The sequence below is a fragment of the Vicugna pacos genome, chromosome X (genome assembly GCF_048564905.1).
Source record: "Vicugna pacos chromosome X, VicPac4, whole genome shotgun sequence".
NCBI classification, from domain to species: Eukaryota; Metazoa; Chordata; class Mammalia; order Artiodactyla; family Camelidae; genus Vicugna; species Vicugna pacos.
The window spans coordinates 11,976,896-11,997,771 of NC_133023.1; the positions used below are offsets into that span (position 1 = coordinate 11,976,896).

General features: G+C 39.9%; 1 protein-coding gene across 5 annotated transcripts in view; it reads right to left on the reverse strand.

Annotated features, from left to right (window-relative positions):
• Positions 1-2,587: 2,587 nt before the first annotated feature.
• CTPS2 (CTP synthase 2) overlaps positions 2,588-20,876 on the reverse strand; it is a 95,945-nt gene continuing 77,656 nt past the window's right edge. For all 5 annotated transcript variants that reach the window (XM_072956285.1, XM_072956284.1, XM_072956283.1 and 2 more), the window contains 4 exons: positions 19,792-19,888; positions 15,655-15,799; positions 4,033-4,143; positions 2,588-2,811 (listed from right to left, as the gene is read on the reverse strand). In XM_072956285.1, the coding sequence (XP_072812386.1) occupies positions 4,074-4,143; positions 15,655-15,799; positions 19,792-19,888 (312 nt within the window). In that variant the 3' untranslated portion in view covers positions 2,588-2,811; positions 4,033-4,073. The remainder of the gene's footprint in view (positions 2,812-4,032; positions 4,144-15,654; positions 15,800-19,791; positions 19,889-20,876) is intronic.

Here is a 20,876-nt window from a genome sequence, read left to right on the forward strand (position 1 = left end):
GAAGCCAAGGACCCACACTTGGCGGGACACAGCCGACGCCTGGGACATGGCGCTCCTCACACCTCACATCTGTTTTTTCCTGCATCACTAGGACTCGAGTATCACTGAACTATTGTTTCTTGATTACTTTTCCTTTGTTTCTGCATTCCATCACTTCCCTAATTAGTAACTGCTTGAGTCTGCTCTTTGGAACTTAGGAAAGGCCTAGGAGACTAAAGCCTTTTTCTACAAACAAGAAATAGGGGACACAGAAAGGCTTCTGTGCCTGGGAGGGCCCAGCATGGTCCTTCTTGGTTTCAGTTTAATAACATGTATACCTGCTGTATCTATGGGAGACCCAAGAAAACTGAGCAACTCTTCTAAATAGACCAAGCCACTACCTTCAGTACCATCTCCAGCTAAAGAGAAAAGAAGATGCTGCAGAGGAACCAGTCACGGAAGATTACCAGGCAAAGCACAGCAATCAAGGGTGAGATCATTGGACAGATTTAAGTTGCTGCCTTCTCCACTGATCGGAGTTTCCAGAGATTTAGAGTCATCCTTCTCTCCCTGCTACAGAGAAGGAGACACCTTTACAAATGGAGGTTTCCTTTATAAATGTAAATGTCTCTTACAAAGGCCAACTTGTATTCAGTTGTCAGGGCTTTTCTTGTATCTGTTGTTTCTTAAAAATAAAAATAATCAGCCTAAAATAATCCTTAATATCAAAGAGACATATTTGAGGGACAAATTCTGCTCCCCTTTACTTCCCCCAGCACCTGACACCACGTGTGGCTCATGCCAGGGGCTCAAAGATACATGTGTTGAATGAATGATTTATAATAACTTTCCATGTGTTCACAGCCACAGCTGCCCCACTACCCTACGCAGCCAAGCTACCATTTCAAGTTCAAAGGGGGTCCCCAAAAGAGAAAATCTCATGTAGGAGCAACAAAGAGGCTGATTTATTGCTTCTGAAGGGCCCTTCCTTCCGGTCCTACTTACACACATTATTAGCCCAAAGCATAAGCACTCTGTTACAAGTGACTTTAGAAATCATAATCATTACAATTGAAAACTCTCATTTAAGCCCGACTACCCCACTGTGCTGTTAAAGTATCCCCTCTGTGCTTCCATACCTCTCTCTGTAAGGCCTATTTCAGCTTTTAACCTACATTGTGGGCTTTTCATTTGGAGCCTCCTGTGATCTTCAAGCTGTAATTTTCACAAGTGGAGCCATAAAGCTCTTTAATATTTTTGTTTACCAGAATTGTTCATTTCACTTCTGCATGTGTTTGGCAGATGAATTTTCTGTAGTGTTTCACAAAACAATGCTTTACAGCATTAAGAGAAACAAGTTAAAAGGCCAAAGACAATGACAAGAAAATTAACTGAGCAGCTAAAATATTTAAATTAGTATCAGAAGACTCAAATGTAACCCACAACTACGTCATCTCAAACACATTCAACAGGGAAATCAGGAAGCCCACTGGATCACAATTTTGTATGACAGGGCCAGGACAGGGGCAGGTGAGGGAGGTGCAGGGCTGAATCCTGGCTTTATTTTAAAATTCAATATTTTGCTCACTGTGGTTTTTTTTAAATGAATTTTGACTTTTAAAAATACTATATTAAAATACTACTGATGCTTCCTCCAAAAATCAGAAGTCTCATATGACCCAGCCATTTCACTCCTGGGTATAACAGTTCACCAAAAGAATTAAAACAGATATTCAAATATTTGCACATATATGCTCAAAGCAGCACTATTCACAATAACGAAAAGGCAGAAACAAGCCAAATATCTATCAATGGATGAATAAATAAAATAAATTGTGTTTCCATGAAATTTTATTCAGCCATAAAAAAGAATGAACTGACACAGGCTCCAACATGGATAAACCTGGAAAACATCGAGCTCAGTGAGAGAAGCCAGACACAAAAGGCCACCTATTGTATGATTCCACTGATAGGAAATGCCCAGAATAGGAATACCCATAGAAATAGAAAGGAGATTAGAGGTTGCGGGGGGGGGGGGGGGTGCTGGGAAGAGGGAAGACTGGAGAGTGACTGCTAATGGGTGTGGGGATTTATTTTGGAGTGATGGAAATGTTTTGGAATTAGATAGAGGTGGTGGTTACACAACACTGTGAATGTACCTAATGCCACTGAACTGTACACTTTAATATGGTTAATTCTATGGTTTGTGAATTTCACCTCAATTAAAAATATATATATATTTATATATATAAAACCAATCTTAAAAAAATAAAAATTAAAAAAAAACTTCATTCCTCAGTTTTTTTAATGCCCACTTAAATTCTTTGCCCGAGGCCAGGGTCTTACCTGCCACCCCCAGTCTTAGACCTGTTTCATCTTACTTTTAACTAGAAATAAACAGAGTAAGAAACTGAAATAAGCTTGGGCTACACACAAATCTGTGGCTGAGTTTAGGTAACAGAATGACTCATTTTTGACTCAAAATAAGTTCTCACTTGTGCCTGCCAGCCTTCCCATCTAGCCCAGAGAAGGCTTAGTTACCTGGATCCTTGGCCACCACTTGGACGTCACCATCCACTGGACAAAACATGAACACACTTTCTGCCCATAAGGTTGTTGGGAAAACTTTAATCAGCTAAAGAAATTTGTGAGAACTAAAGGCTACCTCTGGAGAAAAAAGAAAACCACCCCTTTGATTCTGGTTCAGGAAGTGGTATTATTAGATTTTGCTCGAGGCTATACATCCCATGTTTGGTGGAGAAGAAAGTGATTCTATAAGAGTGTGCTGATTTCTTCAGAGAGTTCTTCGTCTTGCCTTTAGTTATTTCAGAGCTTTAAAAAAAAAAGAATATAAGTATTGGCAACCTCAGAAGTTGAAATAATATAAAAAAAAAAGAACAATAACAATAAAAAAGAAGTTGAATAACAGAAGTCTTGAAGGTACCCCCAACTCATCTTTGCACCTTTTCAGTTTTATCCTAAAGATCTCCATGTCTGAGGCAAATCTAAACGGACACAGATGTGCTTTCCCTGGGGCCCCTTAAGTGACCCAGGAGGAGAGCCCACGCAGGAGCAAATTTTCCAAAAGCTGCTGTCCCTACTCGAGAGCAAGGACAGTTTAAGGCCTGCCCCACCCCTAGGGTTGTCCAGGCAGCATCTGCCTCTGAGCATGAATGGAGTAAAGCCATCCAGCCTGCTGTCTCCATTAATAAAACCTCAAGGAGCCGTGGGGAAAATAAGCTGCCCTTGGAAGCCAAGTCAGTCTCTGGCATATCCCCACAAAGAAAGAAAGTGCCTTTTTTTTTAATTGAAGTATAGTTGATTTACAATGTTGTGTTAGTTTCTGGTGTACAGCATAGTGATTCAGTTATACATATATATTATTTTCCATTATAGGTTATTATAAGCTATTGAATATAGTTCCCTATGCTATACAGTGGAACCTTGTTGTTTATCTATTTTATATATAGTAGCGTGTATCCCTCCCCCATCCCCTTTCCCCTTGGGTAACAGTAAGTTTTTAAGAAAACACTTATTTTAAACAAACCCAAGGAAATCTGTTTTTCCTTGAGTGACCTAGACCAGGGGTCAGCAAACTGGGTTTGGAAATAAAGTTTTATTGGTACACAGCCCTGCCCGTTTATTATGTATTGCCTGAGACTGCTCTCTGGCTCCAAAGGCAGTGAGGTTGTTGCAACAGACTACAAGGCTGACAACGCCGACAACAGCCACTGTCTGGCCCTTTACAGAACAAGTTTGTTGAGCCTTCACCTAGACTACTACAACTCTGAGCACTACAGCCTCCATGTATCCATTTATAGGTGCACGGATCTATTTCTTATGGCCTCAGGTGCATTCCTAACTGCAAGCTTTCTTGGGTGCATTCCAGATCCCCAAAAGCATGATCGGCTGGCAAGTCTGTCCTGCTAACTGCACTAAACAGGAGCATCCTGGGCCGGCAGATCCTGCGAGACAAGTTCTGCAATGCTCCCTTCTACACCAAGACAACAGCCTTTCTGTAAAACAAACAAGAACATAAAGATTCCATCTTACCATCTCAGGCAGTGCTGGTTATTCCAAGTCACGTATCAGTTTCAGTTTATTTCCAACTCAGCTATCCTTGGCTCTGAAAAGCTATCATCACTGGCATCGCTGTATCTGTCACTAGAGCAAAGGAGGAACTAATTAAGCAAAGTGTAAAAAACTCTGGACAATTATTCTATTTACAGTCCCAAACACTTTCCATAATTAAGCCCCACTCCGAGAAAATACTAAGGAATAATCTATTACCACTTCCTAGTCACTACAGGAAGACGTTAGTCCAACCATACACAACAGTCTCCTGTTGTCAGAGGAACTGGTAACTGGCTTTTATCTTAAATTGGAAGTACCTTATTCAGAAAATTTATAAAAGCATGTCCATTTAGATTGAAATTTATAATTTTCTGAAGACCACTAATATAGGTCAACAGAATAAAAGTTTTCCATTCCAACAAACATTCTCATAGGTCCAAGGGTTTGAGATATAATTTGCACAATTATGCTGTTTTCAAATTAGAAACTTTATGTGACGCTCCAACTACCTTGAGCTACATGCAGTATTCAATATAGGACTGATTATTGACACAGATGCTGCCATGTTGGGTTCCTACAGAAATTACACCATCTCCATGAGACAGGTCTGCAACTGTACTTTCACTCCAAGCCATAGGCTCAGTTTGGGGTTCCTCTTGCTCGGTTCCAAGTAACTCAGCAGGTTGATCAACTCCTCAAGAGTTCTACTGATCTATGAAGACGACACTGCCAGGGAGTGTTTTATGCCTGACCCATTCCTAACCTTGGTCAAGATTTTACTGATTTATAGAATAGAAGTCTAAATTCCATAAGAGGTGAAATCCACTTTTTTTTTTAAAGGGAGGAGAGGGAACAACTGGAGAAATCCTATGCTGACAGGTTAGAAAAGAAAGATTTACTCTAAACATAGTGAGCAAGTATCAATAAACACATAAACAAAATCCTAACAATCTTGTTCTCCTCCCTGACTTTTGGACAAAACACTGGAAAGGGTAGAGAGTGGGGCTACAGTATGGAGAAGAGACAGAAAAAAATTAAGAACTGGCAAAAAACGGGAGGAGGATAGAGCTCAGTGGTAGAACGTGTGCTTAGCATGCATGAGGTCCTAGTTCAATCCCCAGTACCTCTATTTTTAAAAAACTAATTAATTAATTAATTAATTAAACCTAATTACCCCTCAAAAAACAAAACAAAGAATTGGCAGAAAAGACAAGATGTGTTAGATAAACACATAAATCAACATAACATTAAAACTAATCAAGTAGAAGATACCTCCTAGTTAGATTTTAATTCAGAAAAATCAGTCCTACTGTTACAAATGGGTTTCCAATAAAGAAAACACAGGAATAACTGAAGAATGTTTTTTTTAAAAAAAAAAAACAGCCCCCAAAAGTTGATATATCCTTATATAACCATGCATTCTCACTACACAAACACAGAGTCCTTCCCAGTTCTACAGAACAAAAGGGGACATGGAAGGTGCACTCAACTCCTTCTGTGAGAAGTGAAGGTCAAGGATGTTCAGGTGACACAGAACACAGCATGTTCAAGGTGGAGCCAGAATCCTATCCTGAGAATCTAGGAAAAAGTAGTGACAATACCTATGACCTCACCAAAATGTTATGAGGGCCAAAGGAGAATGCATAAATGTGCTCTGAAACTATATACTAACATGAGCTGTTACTGTTTATGGGGGTTACATCTTTACAACATGCTACCTCTCCAAAGTCATGGAAATATAAAGAAGCCATGAAAGCTGCCAAGGGCATGATTTTCAGAATTGTTTCTGGTACCAAGAGTAACTCCCTACCCACATGAGCAAGTGGACTTGGGTGGGTCCGTTTAAGCTAATGGTTGTCATATCCTGTCTGACGACTGTCAGCCCCCAACTCTGCCAACACATCAAAATAGCACAGGCTGAAACTAACAAAGGGAGGTTCCAGGGCAAGCGATTGGGTTCGCTAATTTTCTGTCCTATGTGTTCAGAGGTGAAGGTAGGACAATCAAATAAATCACCATACCTCAAGAACAGCATTCTCAACACAGGCATGGCTGCTAAATTTGCTGCTTTTTATGGCATTTATGTGCCAGCAAAAAACAAGTGCTAGAAATAAAATGTGGATCATCATCCACGTGTGGTACAGCAGTGGCTCCTGCACAGCCAATAAAATGTGGCACTACTCTGTGCCACATCAGACTTAGGGGTTTACTTTTGTTTCACACAGTACAGACTTAAGTCATAAGATATACTTATTTGGGCATATTTTTAGTTAATTTGAGATATCTCAGCTCTATCTTAAGACTACCTTGTCTTTTTGAATAATCTCTGTACACACACACACACACACCCAAATACTTCTTAGTCGAGAGGGTTATTAGATATTAGGGTCTCATACATTAAACTTTATGAAATGCCACATGATACAGATCCATTTATGGGTGTCTTGCTACATTTGAGGAGCAGAAAGTTTTAAACTTGCACTGTCCAATATGGTAGCCAGTGGCCACACTAGCTATCTAAATTTAAAATTTCATTCCCCACGCGTTCACACTGAGCCACACTTCAAGTCCTCCATAGCCATATGTGGCTGGTACTACCCCACTGGACAGTGCAGATGAAAGAACATTTCCATCACTGCAGAAAGTTCTACTGGATAGCACTGGTTTAAAAAGAAATTAATAATGATGTAAAAAAAATCATAATCACCATTCAGTGGTTCTCCTTGTTACTCCCTAAGGCCCTTTTTTTTTTTTTTAAGGTCTGGCTATCTACAGTCAATTAAAATCACAGCAAGTATCTCTCATGCTATCATGTGCCCCCTAAATAATGGAAGCACAAGTTTTTTACTGCACTATTTCTTGCAAGATAAAATCACCAGTAGCAATGCATGGGAATCACAATCCTTACAACATTGGCTTGACTTACAAGACTTGACTGCAATGGTCTACCTGTGGTTCTCTGACAAACAAAAGGCTTGTCATAGTCAAGTCTGTTTGTCAAAGACTCCTGGTCCCTAATAAATTCCCACTATGAGAAAACATGTTCTAAGACACCAGGGCAAGGGTACAGTAATGCCTCATGGAGCCCACCTTCTACGCTGTCCCGAGGCAGATGTTAAACCATTTCTTCTCTATTAACAGAAAGAGGTGGTTGGAATTTTAAAAACTGTAATGGCATACTTATGATTCCCAGCATGTGTAAGTTCCTACAATACTTTATATTGAAATCCATTTCATGAGGGAAAAGCATGTTTCAAAACAGGTTGCCATGCACACAGTTTCCCCCACTGCTACACTTACTTCCTTCTCACAGAGCCCCTGGAAGTCATAAAATATAAGAGCAATGGAATAAAAACTTAGTACGCTTTGAATGAGTTTTGCATTGAAGAGTAAGTGGGAGAATGCAACCCTGGCAGGGCATTCAAAGCACAGTAGTCTATATGACTGTTAACTCTGTTCCTGGCTGGTACCACATCATCAGCAAGCAGTGAACCACGATCAATAAAGAGAACCTTTTAAGCAACATTTAATCCCTGAGGGAAGGTGTACTCAAATGGGTTTATCGCCAGTGCTTTACCACAAAAAGTCTCAAGGTATGATGTTGCAGTCAAACAATAATGGTAGGGGAGCAGTCTTAAAAGATGTTTCAAAGAACTGTCAAAAAAGAAAGCAAAAAAAGAATCTTTTTTTCCAGTTCACTTTTGCTTGAAATGTAACAAAACAGGGAGAGTAGTATTTTTATATCAGTTGAAAGCTGACAAAGCGCCATCTCAACTGTTCCTCACAGCAACCCTACAGGAGGAAGATCCTGAGGTTTAGGAGTGGGGGAACCTAGAAAAAATTACCCCCTATGGAACAGACCCAGAAAATAAACCCATAGCACCTGCTCCACTCGCCCACACTGACCTCACAGAAATAAAATATTTGCACCTTATATTGTACGAATGGTTCCTGGCAACATCAACCATGGAGCCCAAAGGTTTTTAAAAAAAAAAAAAAAGGCAAGGTGATTCCAAGTTTAAAACACTGCTGGAAAATGCATGTCAGATTCACTCAGGACAAAAAGAGTATCTCACTCTCCTAGTCAAAGAGAAAGAGCTACCCAGTGGGATAAGGATGACTTAAAGGGAGAAATGGACACTCTTTATCAACAGCGGAGAGGCCACTCCCACTTCCAATGCCCACCGTCAATAATGATTTGGTGAACCGGCATCCTAACAGGCTACAGATTGGCAGTCCCCTGTCACTAAGCACTTTAGGAATGTGTATCAGGAGCCAAGGGAGCTCTGAGAGCCGAAGCAAAGGCATTAAACCCTCTGGGGAAGTTCAGGGACTGCAAGCTGTTCCATATGGATTTGTGTGCATTTTATCCTGTAAGTCAGGGGAAGCCATTTAGAGTTTTAAGCTCAAACTAGGAAGACCTTTCACCATTCTGCCAGCAGAAGACGGATTGAGAAGACGAGAGCTAGTGCCATAGACACCAGGTAGGAGGCTTTGCAAGAGACGATGGCGATGGGAACTAAGGTGAAATTAACAATGATAACAACACAAGAATTCCCATTTAATTTCCTACCACAGACCAGGCACTGTGCTACATGCTTTACATTTAGTATAAAACGTAATCTTTAGAAATTAACACAACATTGTAAATCAGCTATACTTCAATTAAAAAAAAAAACGTAATCTTCATTACTACCATGTGAAGTGGGTACTATTCCTACCCATTTTTACAAAGACACTGATGCACAGAAGAGTGAGGGTGCAGCCAGCTGGGAAATGAAAGAGCTGGGTTGAACTCAGCAGGTCCTGCCTCCAGAGCCCATGCACTGAAGCCCAGGCACACTCCCTTCAGCCCAGCAGAAGACAGAGGGAGGGCAGGTGGATTCCAACATCATAATTCTCCACAACCTGCTGACTATGGAAGATGAGGAGGCATGGAGAGGAATCTGAGCTCACTCGTGGGAGTTGTCAGGTGTGTGGATGAAATGGATGGTGGTACCACTACTAGGAAGATGTTCATCTTGATGTTCGTCATAATCCTGAGTGCTCCTGGGGTGCGGCCATCAAAGAGAGACAAGCTGTAAGGCTTATTTCCTACACCGTGGGGGCTGAACACTTGCACATCCGTGTCCTTTCTTAGCTGGAGGTCTGTATCTGAGGATTCCCTAGAAGAATGTCAATAGATGGGAGGGCTTCTGGGATATGAACACCAAGAAATGATGTTCAAATTGCTATGTGTGTACAGTTTTCCAGGAAGTGAGCCCCCCACTTTCATCACATTCTCAGAAGGTGATTTGTCAGCCCCAAAATGTAGAGAACCATTATAACTACCCAGTAAGTCCCCCGGGACAGGACATGTATTCTTATTTGACTAGTTCTTAATTCTCTTATGCCCAGCACCACAGCTGGGATGGAGTGAGCGTTAGGACATGTGGCACGTTGAGTGAATGATGAAGTATACCATCATTAAACACCATGAGTATCATGCAACTTGAAAAAATGCGTATAAGGTGTTAAGGTCAAAAGACAGGCTTCTGTAATTAAGAAAGACTCTGGCAATGCTTTGAGAACATAAGAATATACTGTTTTCCATGACCTTTCATCGAATGGCTTTGGCACCCACTGATGACCCTTATTTGACTCAGTGATTATATTGGGGGTTGCTTCTACATTTTTTTAATTGGTCTTTTTGTTTTTCCTGAGTAGCACTATGGAATTTTTGTAAGAAATGTAATATGTTATAATCCAATGCTGTAATTATTCTTTTTCCTGTTCAAATTGTGCAAAATGAGGCCAGCAGGAACCCTTTCAAGTGTGTTCCTTTGATCTTATACAAAACCTCCCCCTTGGTTTTTGAACTCTTTCTTCCTTTAAGTCCAGCAATATATTCCAATCTCATCTTGTACTTTTCCTGCCCTAGACCTGGAACCAACTATTTCTTCCAGGAACCCTAGTTCATTTTGGAGGGGGGGGGTATTTTAGAAACCAAAATAGAGAAAAATGTTTCTTTACAAAAGAGACATCCAGATAGTCACTACTCTACCCACATGATAAACTCAACATCATCCACCGAGTGACAAGAGAGAGGGAATGTTACATGCCTTATGTGCCTCCTGACAGGTCCTCACAAAGTACACAACAGCCCCAGTGAACTATTCTTCCAAAAATGTCTAACCTGATTCTAATTGTGAGAAAACAATCAGATGAATTCACATTCTGGTCATTGCTACAAGATGACTGGCCTGGATTCTTCATAAAAGTCAGTGTTATGAAGAACTGAAAAAGACAGAATGATTTACCCAGATTAAAAGAAACTAAGGAAACAGAACCAAATGAACCTAAAATTGAGCACTGATTATATTTTTTTAATTTAAAAAAAGGTAAAGAGACATTTGGGGACAGATGGAGAAATTTAAATATGGACAGGATATTAAACAATGTCATTGACTTAATGGTAATTTTCTTAAGTGTGATCATGAGACTCTAGTTATGTGAGAAAATGTCTTCCATTTTAGGAAATGCATGATAAAGTATTTGGAGGGAAATACTATGATGTTTGCAACTTACAAGTGATTCAGAAATAAATTTATACAGAGAGAAAGAGAGAGAAGCAAATGTGCTAAAAGGGCAACAATTGATGAATCTAGGTGAAAGGTGTCCAAGTTTGCACTGTAGTATTCTTTCCTCTTTTCTATAGGCTTGGACGTCTTCAGAACAAAAGAACTGAGTACAACAAGGTCCTACTGTGTAGCAATATCTTGTAATACCCTATAATGAAAAAGAATCTGAAAAGGAATACATATATATGTGTAACTGAATGGCTATGCTGTACACCAGAAAACAACACAACACTGTAAACCAATTATACTTCAATCAATCAATCAATTAAAGAATTGTGAAAAAATACACACACGCACATACTCACTATTATGATTACAACCATGAAATGAGTCATATATGGCTATACACTAAAGATGGGAAAGAAAGACTCAAAAGCAAGCACAATGACTGTCAGAGTTACAGGTTTACAGATGCTTTCCTCCATTTTCCAAATTTTCTGTAATGCTACAGCTAGAAGTCAACAGAAAACAAAATCTTCTCAGGTTGGAAGTCAGCAGGTCACTTAGAAGGAAAAGCCCAATAGTCACAGAAGGGAGACCAGGGACGATGGCAAAGGACATGGGTGCCTTCACTCCCTGACTGCTGCTGAGATTCAAAGAGAAAAGTGAAGCAGGAAGGGTGAGCTCAAAGGAGAGAATGGACGGCAATCCTAGGAGCACACAAGCGATCAGGAATGGAAGGCACTGACTCCGGGTCTGTACTTCCTTTAAGGGTCCTCTGATTAGAGAGGACTCTCAACTTTTGAGTTTGGTCTGAAACAGTCAAATGAATACAGAGCATCTCGGAGAAACTTCCTTCCTGCTGTTTCTCCACCAGCCTGCTTCCTGTTTCACTACAAAAAGACAATTTTTCTGCACAAGAGATAGTATGTGTTGGATGGAGACATGGAATCCAGGATTCTAAAATCTAGAATAAAATGCTACTCACATGTCTTAAGATTCCAGTTTTATACTTTAAAAACACGTTTCCCCAAAAAGCCACATTTTTGTGAACTGCTGACTGAACCCCATCTAGGGTCTTGCTTCCTGACATAGAACAAGCACTAACTAAGCAGGAGAGTTCAACTCGGACCCACAGAAGGGTGTGATAGATGTCAGCATCACAAAAACTGGACATCTTTCCCAAGCTCAGTGTGGAGTGATTGCTCCTCAGAGCCTTGAGGGTCCGCCCAGAGACAACAGGGGCTGAAAAACAACCTAGGAACTTTAGACTCCCACACCACTTCTCTTTCCAGTTGCTTAAAAATGGAATTCTGGACAGAGCACGTGCTTTGTTTCTAGATACTGAGGAACTCACAATTACAAGAACCTTTGGATATTCTGTTTAGCATAAATCTCCTAAAATTCTTCACTACATTTACATGAAGCAGTCTCATTCCATGACATTATATGCCAGCCAAACCATACAAATCTGTGGTTACCGTTTTATACATGGGACAAATTCTATTTAGACACCAGGGGAGAGATATCAGCAAATAATTACAATGATTTATTTAATGGACCATAATTTCCCATTGGATTTCTTTATTCTAAAAATGTTTATTAGACTTGTTCAAAAGAGTTAACACAGCAGGCCTGAGGCTGCTATCTTTAGAAGGGCCTGCCTGCAGGGGAACTTAGCTAGCTTGCAGAATGTTTTCTCCATTACTAACTGATAAGGTTATTTCGTTGGGCCTAGGCTCTTTGTACAAGCAATGTGATTTATGGTGAATGCTGTTCTCCTTTTGAGAGCCTGGAATTTGGGTGGTTGCTACGCAGAGAAGGCCCATGTGACAAGCCCCCTAAAGAAACCCTAAACTCTGAGTGTCACACAGGCTTCTCTGGGCATAAACATCACACACTGCACTTTAACTGCTGGGGGGGAGGACGAGCTCTGTGACCTTTCTCAGGAAGGAGAGAGCATAAGAAACCTGCAGACAGACTTCTCCATACCCAGTTATTCCTCTTCCCCTTACTGACCCAGCTGGGTTTGCCTACTCTGTCACCGAAATCAATTCTAGCCGAGTACAACTGTATTCTGATTCCTTCCAGTGAATCACCAAATGCGTGGGCAGTCTTGGGGGACCCCTAAAACAAGACCTAGTTTAATTTAGCAAGTACTTTTGAGTAGCTTACAAAAACATAAAAAATTCTATCCTAACGCTATTATGCCTCTTGAACAGACCACTACAAATCTAAAACCCAGTGGACTGGTCTTCGTAACGGCTGCCATCCGATATATACCAGAGTAGCTGAGAGGTTAGCTCACCAGCTCTAGAGCCCAAAATAATATTCTTACTGCAACTTCCCAGACACTAAGACAAACGTTCTCCACAGGGCAGAATGCAAAGGTTACAGCCCAGGTACATTTGCTCAAAGCCAAGGAATTTTTCATTGTGGGTTTTAAAAAGACATCGACTGTACACGTGCTGTCCATTTAAATATTATTAGCCCAGAAATTCTAGGAAAGGAAGTCATTATTCTAGTGTTCATATTTCTTGTCACACTGTTGAGGATTGAATACAAACAGTAATCTTGTTTGATCGACATACAGTCCCAACTCAGCTCACATTAGAGCCGGGCCATCAAAGCAGTTATTTGCTTTTCGGTGGTCACTGACCACCGAAAAGGCAGGGACAAGCCGGCAAGGTTCTTCTGGAAGCCCAGTGTCTGCTGCTGGATTAAGTCATGGGCAACCACTCCCTGAGAGGTGTCAAGACCAGACTATACTATATCCTCCCCTGCTACCTACATTCATTACTTTAATAGGTAGTAAAGAACGGCTGCATACTAGGGAGCCAGGGAAACAAAGATAAATCACATGCTGGCTGCTCTTAAGGAACACTCCATTTCGGGTCTAATGCACAGGGATTCTCTGACTAGCCTGGAAGCCAGCTACTCTGGAATTCCAATACCAGCATCAGAGTTTTGTTAAGAGGTCTTTCCTTTCTAAGACATACTGTGTCTTGCTCAGGAGTTGCTAGCAAGCAGTCACTTTTCTCAGAAACTACCTGTGAGTTTTACCCATAGACCACCAGCCCCCAGGTGGAAAGTGGCACACTGCCCAGCACACAGACACCATTCACATACTACTTGATATTTGCAAACAACCAGGTAGTCATGCATGAATTATTATGAATGAATTATTTCTCTCAGCCATCTAACTTGTTCCACTGTCATTCTCCTTTCATGTGTGAGCACCCGAGATAACGGAGACAATAAAGTGGCAGGAAGGGTCAGCACATACATCCGACATGGCACCAGACTGGAATGTCCCTGCCATGTAAGCTGCGCAGCCTCAGAACACAAGAAGCTCATTTCCATGTGCAATCTCATACAACACCATGCCACATGAGTCAGAAAAAGTGGAGCTGCTCAGCTAAAGCAGGGAAGAGCCTGGAGCTACCGCCCACCCTTCCACCCCACCCCCCATCTCCCACTGCATAGCCTACTCCTCACAGCAGCCTGGACTCCAGCTTCATAGGGCACAGGGTAAAAACCAGTGCACTGGTTCAAGAGTGTAAAGAGTGATCATTAATTCAGCAAGATGCCCAACACACAAAATACATACAGATGCTCCCCTCTGAACACACAAGTAAAGGAAATGCTAGAGAACTGTGAGCCTCTCCTAGCAGGTAATGTTGCAAACAAGCAGGCTTGTGTAACAAAGCACACATGTACACAACCACGCAGTGATCCTGCAGTCCTCTATCACAATATCACAAGGGTTATTTGCTGGGATGAGGGTCTGCAGTGGTAATGTTCCAAATAACATATATCTGGTTATCCTGGTAATAACTCTACCCAAGTCCATGATTCTGGTTCGTTCCTTTCACTTTTAAAGTTATTACATACAATATTCTTACAAGAGACTAAGTAAAGATGTAAATTCTCCCCAAACTCATATTTAAATGCAAAGAAATCTTAATGAAAATCCCTAAGGGGATTTTTTTAATTCAAACTTAACTTTAAAAATGATTGTAAAAATTTTTTTAAATAAAAAAATAAAAATCATTGTACAGTTCATCTGGAAGAATAGCAAGATACATTTTTTAAAATATTAAATAATAATGGGAGCAGGGTAGATAAGGGCTTGATTTACAATAATGCTATGAAAAAAGAGATGAAATCATCAACGGAACAAAATAGAAATCCCTGAAACAAATCTAATCCACACAACTGACTAACAAGTGGCAGGGTGAGGGTGGGGGTGGGTCGGGGGAGGCAGATCCCTACCCCACAAACCTCACACACTACACCAAAAATAAAAGTCCATATAGATTACTATAAAATTTAAACTATAAAATTGAAACCATAAAAGTACTGGTGGAAAACAAATGGGTAATCATTTATATAACTATCTTTTGATAGGGAAAGACTTTAGGCATGATACTAATGACATAATCCATACAGGTAAAAGATATGACTACATAAACTTAAAAATATACATAAATAAGGACTACACAAAGTCTTTATTTAAAACTTTCTAGGGAAAATAAAAACTAAGATTAAAACTAATAAAGACCATTAACAGCTTAGAAGAAAAACAAAATCACTTTGAAAAAGTATTTGTAACCTAACAAAGGATCACTGTTCTTTATAGATTACCAATCATTAAGAAAAAACGATAATTTCCAAAGGAAAATAGGGCAAAGGCTATGAACAGGCTATTCATAAAACTAAGAGCTAATAAACATATAAAATATTCATATATATTTTTTAATCAAAGAGTTAACAAAAGAAACCCCCTTTTTTCACTCACCAAAATGACAAAAATTTCTAAAACAATACTTAGCATCAGAATGATTTGGAAAGCTGAAATGTTACTACTGTAGATATGACTAAGTCATTTTCATTAAAAGAAAAAAGTATGTTAAGAGGGGAAAAAAATTATTCTCAACTTTTGGGAAAAAAAATCCTACAATGATATTAAATTTGATGAGAAGCCTAAGATGTTGATAACTGCATCCTGAGTTGTTGCTAGGAACAGTAAGTTGGTTACCTGGAAGACAGCTTGCATCCCTGTAGCAGGTAGGCATTCAGACTCCCAGTTGCCGCAAGTAACAGCCCCAGGTATGGAGGGGAAGGCTTCATCGGCCTAGAAGAAAACTCGGGATGGAACTGGACACCGACAAAATAGGGGTGATCTGAAATGAGAATAATCATGACACAATTGAAGCAGACAAATATGAGAATAGCTTTAAATGTCTTCTCATCTTTAAATAAGAAAACCCATTAAATGGTAAGATGATTATTTAACTTGTTACTGTCAGAGCCAGTTATTTTCATGATCCATCTTGGCAGTAGAATTCCAAGTTGCAAAACACATCTCACTAATGAGATCTAGCATTTTATTTGTGGAAGGTGTTAAGAGTGAGCAAAGTTAAGCAAAAGTTTTTTAATGGTAATATGATCTGCTTTCCCCAAATCTGCCTGCTATCTGAAGGCCCTTCAGAGACTTATACTGCCTCCATTTCCATTGGGCCCAGGGCAGGCCACCCCAAAATATGCCTCAATGGCGTATTGATTAGTTTGAATTAAAGTTACTTAAGATAGAGCTGGTGCAAGAGGAATGCTTTGACCCTCCTCTCTGTCTCCCTGAAAGCAAGAAATAAACCTCCCTTGTGAAAGGTGCCCTCCCTGCATCTGGAGGTAGAACAACACCCTTATCGCCAGAGATAGGGAATTTGGACAGAGAAGCCTATATAAATAAACCTTGTTAATTTAATTGACTACCCCAACCCCAAACTCTGTTTAGATTCTTTACTAATTAAGCACCCAAAGCCTGTTTCTTTGTCCTGTTAATTCCTCACAAATTTACTGCTTCTCTTTCTCTAAAAAGTATAAAACCGGCTTGCTTTGGCCACTTGTTAGGTCCCATTTCTATGAGACTTCAATGTGCACAAATTAAAATTTGCTTCTTTTTCTCCTGCTAATCTGCCTTGTGTCAATATTATTATTAGTCCAGCCACAAGAACTCAGTTGGGGTAGAGAGGGGGAAAGGTTCCCTGCCTCAACATCCTGGTATCCTCATAGTTCAGGCTAACTCAAAGTCACTCCTTCTCTTAGATGGCTTCAGGCCATTTCCAACAAGGTCTCCTTTCCCAAGGGACAAGCCCCCAGGAAATGTAGCAGGTATAACTGCTTTTCTAGTCACAGCTTTGGGTTGAATATTAATCCTGGATAGCACCACGAAGTTGACCAGGCACTCGTATTTCAGCCTATGCCAACTTATCTCTCATGATGAAGAGTCTCTGAGTGATAAAAGGAGGGCCTTTCAACATGTTAATGGTGGTAATGGCCCAAAGTGGCGAGAGTTCAAGATATTTTTATTTTCTTCCTTATACTTCTCTGTATCGTGTGAATACCGTTCCTTTACAATGAACACATATTTGTTACATTGTCAGAGGGCAAATTAAGCTATTTCATATTGAGGGCTGTAAGAAGCCCCTATATAAGCAATTCAAGTTTTCCCAGATATAATGGGAACAGAGAGGTAGCTTTTCTCAGGTATCTGGAATGCCCTACTTGGGAATAGTAAAAATGAACGGGCAACATTTCCAAATCTGGGTAGAAGTTTTCTAGGATTACAAATACCTTTCCCCAATCAGAACTCTCAAAAACTATGTTTACTCCCAGATTAGGAAGCAACTCCTAATTAGAGACTGGGCAGCTCTCTAATCCCATAATTTCGATAGTAGAGTATGGTCAGTATGTATTCCTTACTTTAAAAATCATTTTCATTGCCATATATATATCAAACTGAAGATGAGAAAATGTGAGTTTTATAGGATGAAATAAACATAATTTCAAACCTTTCAGTGAGATGCTTTATCAAATGATCAAAAAAACGAGTATGGAATTCGAAATCACAAATTCCCATCACTTAACACTGGAGACCTAAAACTACTGCTCAGTAGTGAGGAAATGATGATTGAACAGCAATATCCACTCTCCTAAGATTATCATTTAAAGCTTTGCTAAACAAAATGGTAGTCCCTGGCCACAGGTGATTATTTAAATTCATTCAAATTAACTGAGCACATTTCAAGTGTTAAATAAGCTACAAACAGCTAGTGGCTACCATACTGAATAGGGCAGAATATTACACCATTGCAGTAGGTTCAGCTCTGAATCCAGACAAATCCAGTGCAGAAATCCTCTACATCACAACTAGGAAGAAGCTTCCTTAAATTACAGGGACACTCGGGTATGAAAGATTGGTGAGAATGCCACCTTCTCTCAGGAACGTGCTCCCTCAAGAAAAGTAGAAGAGAAATCATCCACCTGTAGAAAAGAAACTAAGCTTTAAACTGAAGATGTGATGAATCTTGCAGCACAGCATGTAGGGATGTCTTTGAAAGAAGGAGACAATAATTGTGTTTTTGTACCACTACAGCTGAGCAACGGATCACGTCATAGCCAGGGACAGAACATTTGAAAGAATGGATTGTTGCTCTGAATCACTTTATCAAAAAGATCCCCTATGCTAATATGAGGAAAAAGACTAAACAGTCTTTATTTTGATGATGTTCTATCAGTTAGATAAAATCTCTTTTAAATAAAGTTCGTAATTGCTTTGAAACAAATTCTGACATACTCATCTCAAGCTCTGGTGTTCCTTTCGGAACTCCTTTAGGAAGGTACCGATTCATGGATATGGTAAGGGTGGCTATGATTAAAATCTTCTGGGAAATTTTTCTTAATAGAATGAATTCCCTTGTAGTCAGCTTTTTAAAAATTGCAAGGTTTTACAGTGGCTCTCATTTCCCTTCCAACCCACATGAAATTTGAAACTGTCAATGGGAAACTAAATCCTTGCAATGAAAGACACTTCCAAGTGTTTGCTGACAATAATGAGAGCCAGGAGAATTAAAGAGAAAAAGTACCTGAACAAAGTAAACAAACAGTAATAAGCTTAAGAAATTTGTCTGCCGTCCCACAAGGAAGACTTCAGAGACTTCAACACCAAACAGTGACCCACAGGATAAAAATGGTAAATCATGGGTACTTTCATCAGAAAGACTACAGGAAATATATCCTCATATTCTAATTTAAAATTTCAGGCATGGATTGATCATCTTAGGTGGAACGTTCATTGAAAACAAGAGGAGAAATAAAATGCCACAGAGGTAGGGGCAGAAGGAAGCTATGACCTGGCTTGGCTCCAGGCCCATCAGTGACCAGCTAGATGGCCCTGACAAGTGGCTTAACCTCCTTCCACTCCAGTCTCCTCTGTAAAGTGGGAATAACATCACCTGCCTTGTAAGTTACATAAGGCACGTGGAGTCTCTAGCAAAGGGTCTAGTGAGAAGCACCCAGTGAGTGCATACTCAATGTCCATTGCTTTCCCTTTCTCTGGGTCCAGGAAACATGCTACTGCACTCAAAGAAGCCTTTCCCAACTTCAATTCTCCTCTCTGCTTGGGACTTCTGAGGTACCTGAATAGAAGAGGGACAGAAAAGGAAAAGGACACAAAAGGAATTGGAAGTAGAACAGTGACATTGGCTAAGATGGAAAAAGAAGTAGGAAAATTAGAAGAGTAAGTCGTCCAGGTTATCTGGAACCTAAAGCATATAGATTGGAGAGAAAGGCTCTAGAAAATTATGCTACCATTTTTAGACTATCCTATACACACTAAGCATTCAATACACAAGGGTGGTTTATCCAACAAATTACTGTCCCTTGCGCTGCAGTCATGAGCAGTCCAGTGAGGAGGAGACTGGGCCATTCTTCCTCAGAGGAAGGGGATTCTCAACAGTAGGCTGCCTGCCTTCCCCAGAGTGCCTAACTCAGAGGCTAGCAACAAGAGACGCCCCTGGCAGCACACAGTGATGGTTAAGGAACCATACACACTACTGGGAGGGCTGGTAGGCTTAAACACTACATCATTGTACAGGAGATTCACACTAATAGGCTCCAAAATGATTGGGATTATAAGTGGCCTGTTTTTTCATGCACTTTATATTTAGTGCATATGATTTATATTTTGTTGCATATCTATTCAAAGGAGAGAGGAAAAGAAAGAGAGCAAGGAAAATGGGGCTCAAGTTCTATCTTTGTATGCCTACTATTGACAAAAAGACATCAGCTCACCACAATCACCACAAAAATTTTCAAAAATGAAGAGTCTACTTACTTGCCAATTCAATGATTTCCATCCTCTCCCCATCGACATCCTGACCTACAAAACTTAAGTCATTCTGCTCAAGTTGGTTGATCAGGTTAGGATTCACCTGGAAAAACAAGAAATTAAGTGTCTTTGGGCAAAAGAGCAATACAGACATATCAGCTTATGAAAATGTCTTCCATCAAACTGGGTAGGTTTTCCATTTTGGTGATGCTCTAAATAGTAGTTAATTTCTATATTCAAAGCCCAAAGCCTATTTTTAAACTCAGGATGAACCTGAGAAATAGTTTAATTACAGCCACTAATTCTGGGAGGCCCACCTTCTATTGCCCAAAGATGAGTTTCAAAAAGTAGGACTGGGACTACATCAAACTAAACAGTTTCTGCACAGCAAAGGAAACCATCATCAAAATGAAAAAGGAAATCTACTAAATGGGAGAAGAAATTTGCAAATCATATATCTTATAAGGGGTTAATATCCAAAATGTATAAAGAACTCATACAGCTCAACACACACACACACACGAACAAAAAAAAAAAAACCCAGTTGAAAAATAGGCAAAGGATGTGAACATTTTTCCAAAGAGGACATACAGATGGCCAGCAGGTACATGAAAAGATGTTCAACGTTAGCAATTACCAGGAAAATGTAAATCAAAATCACAATGAGATATCACCTCACACCTGTCAGAAAGGCTATCGCCAAAAAGACAAGGAATAACACGTGTGGGAAACAATGTGGAAAAAAGTGCCACAGTGCTAGTGGGACTAAATTGGTACAGCCACTATGGAAGACAATATAGAGACTCCCCAAAACTTAAGAATGGAACTACCACATGACCTAGCTATTCCACTTCTGGGTAATTATTTGAACAATATGGAAACACTAATTCAAGAAAATATATACACACTATGTTCATTGTAGCATTAATTACAATAGCCAAGATATGGAAACAACCTAAGTGTCCACTGATGGATAAAGAAGATGTGACTGACTGATTGATTGATTGATAGACAGATAAATAGAATACTACTCAGTCATAAAAAAGAATTAAATCATGCCATTTGCAACAATATGGATGGACCTTAAGGGT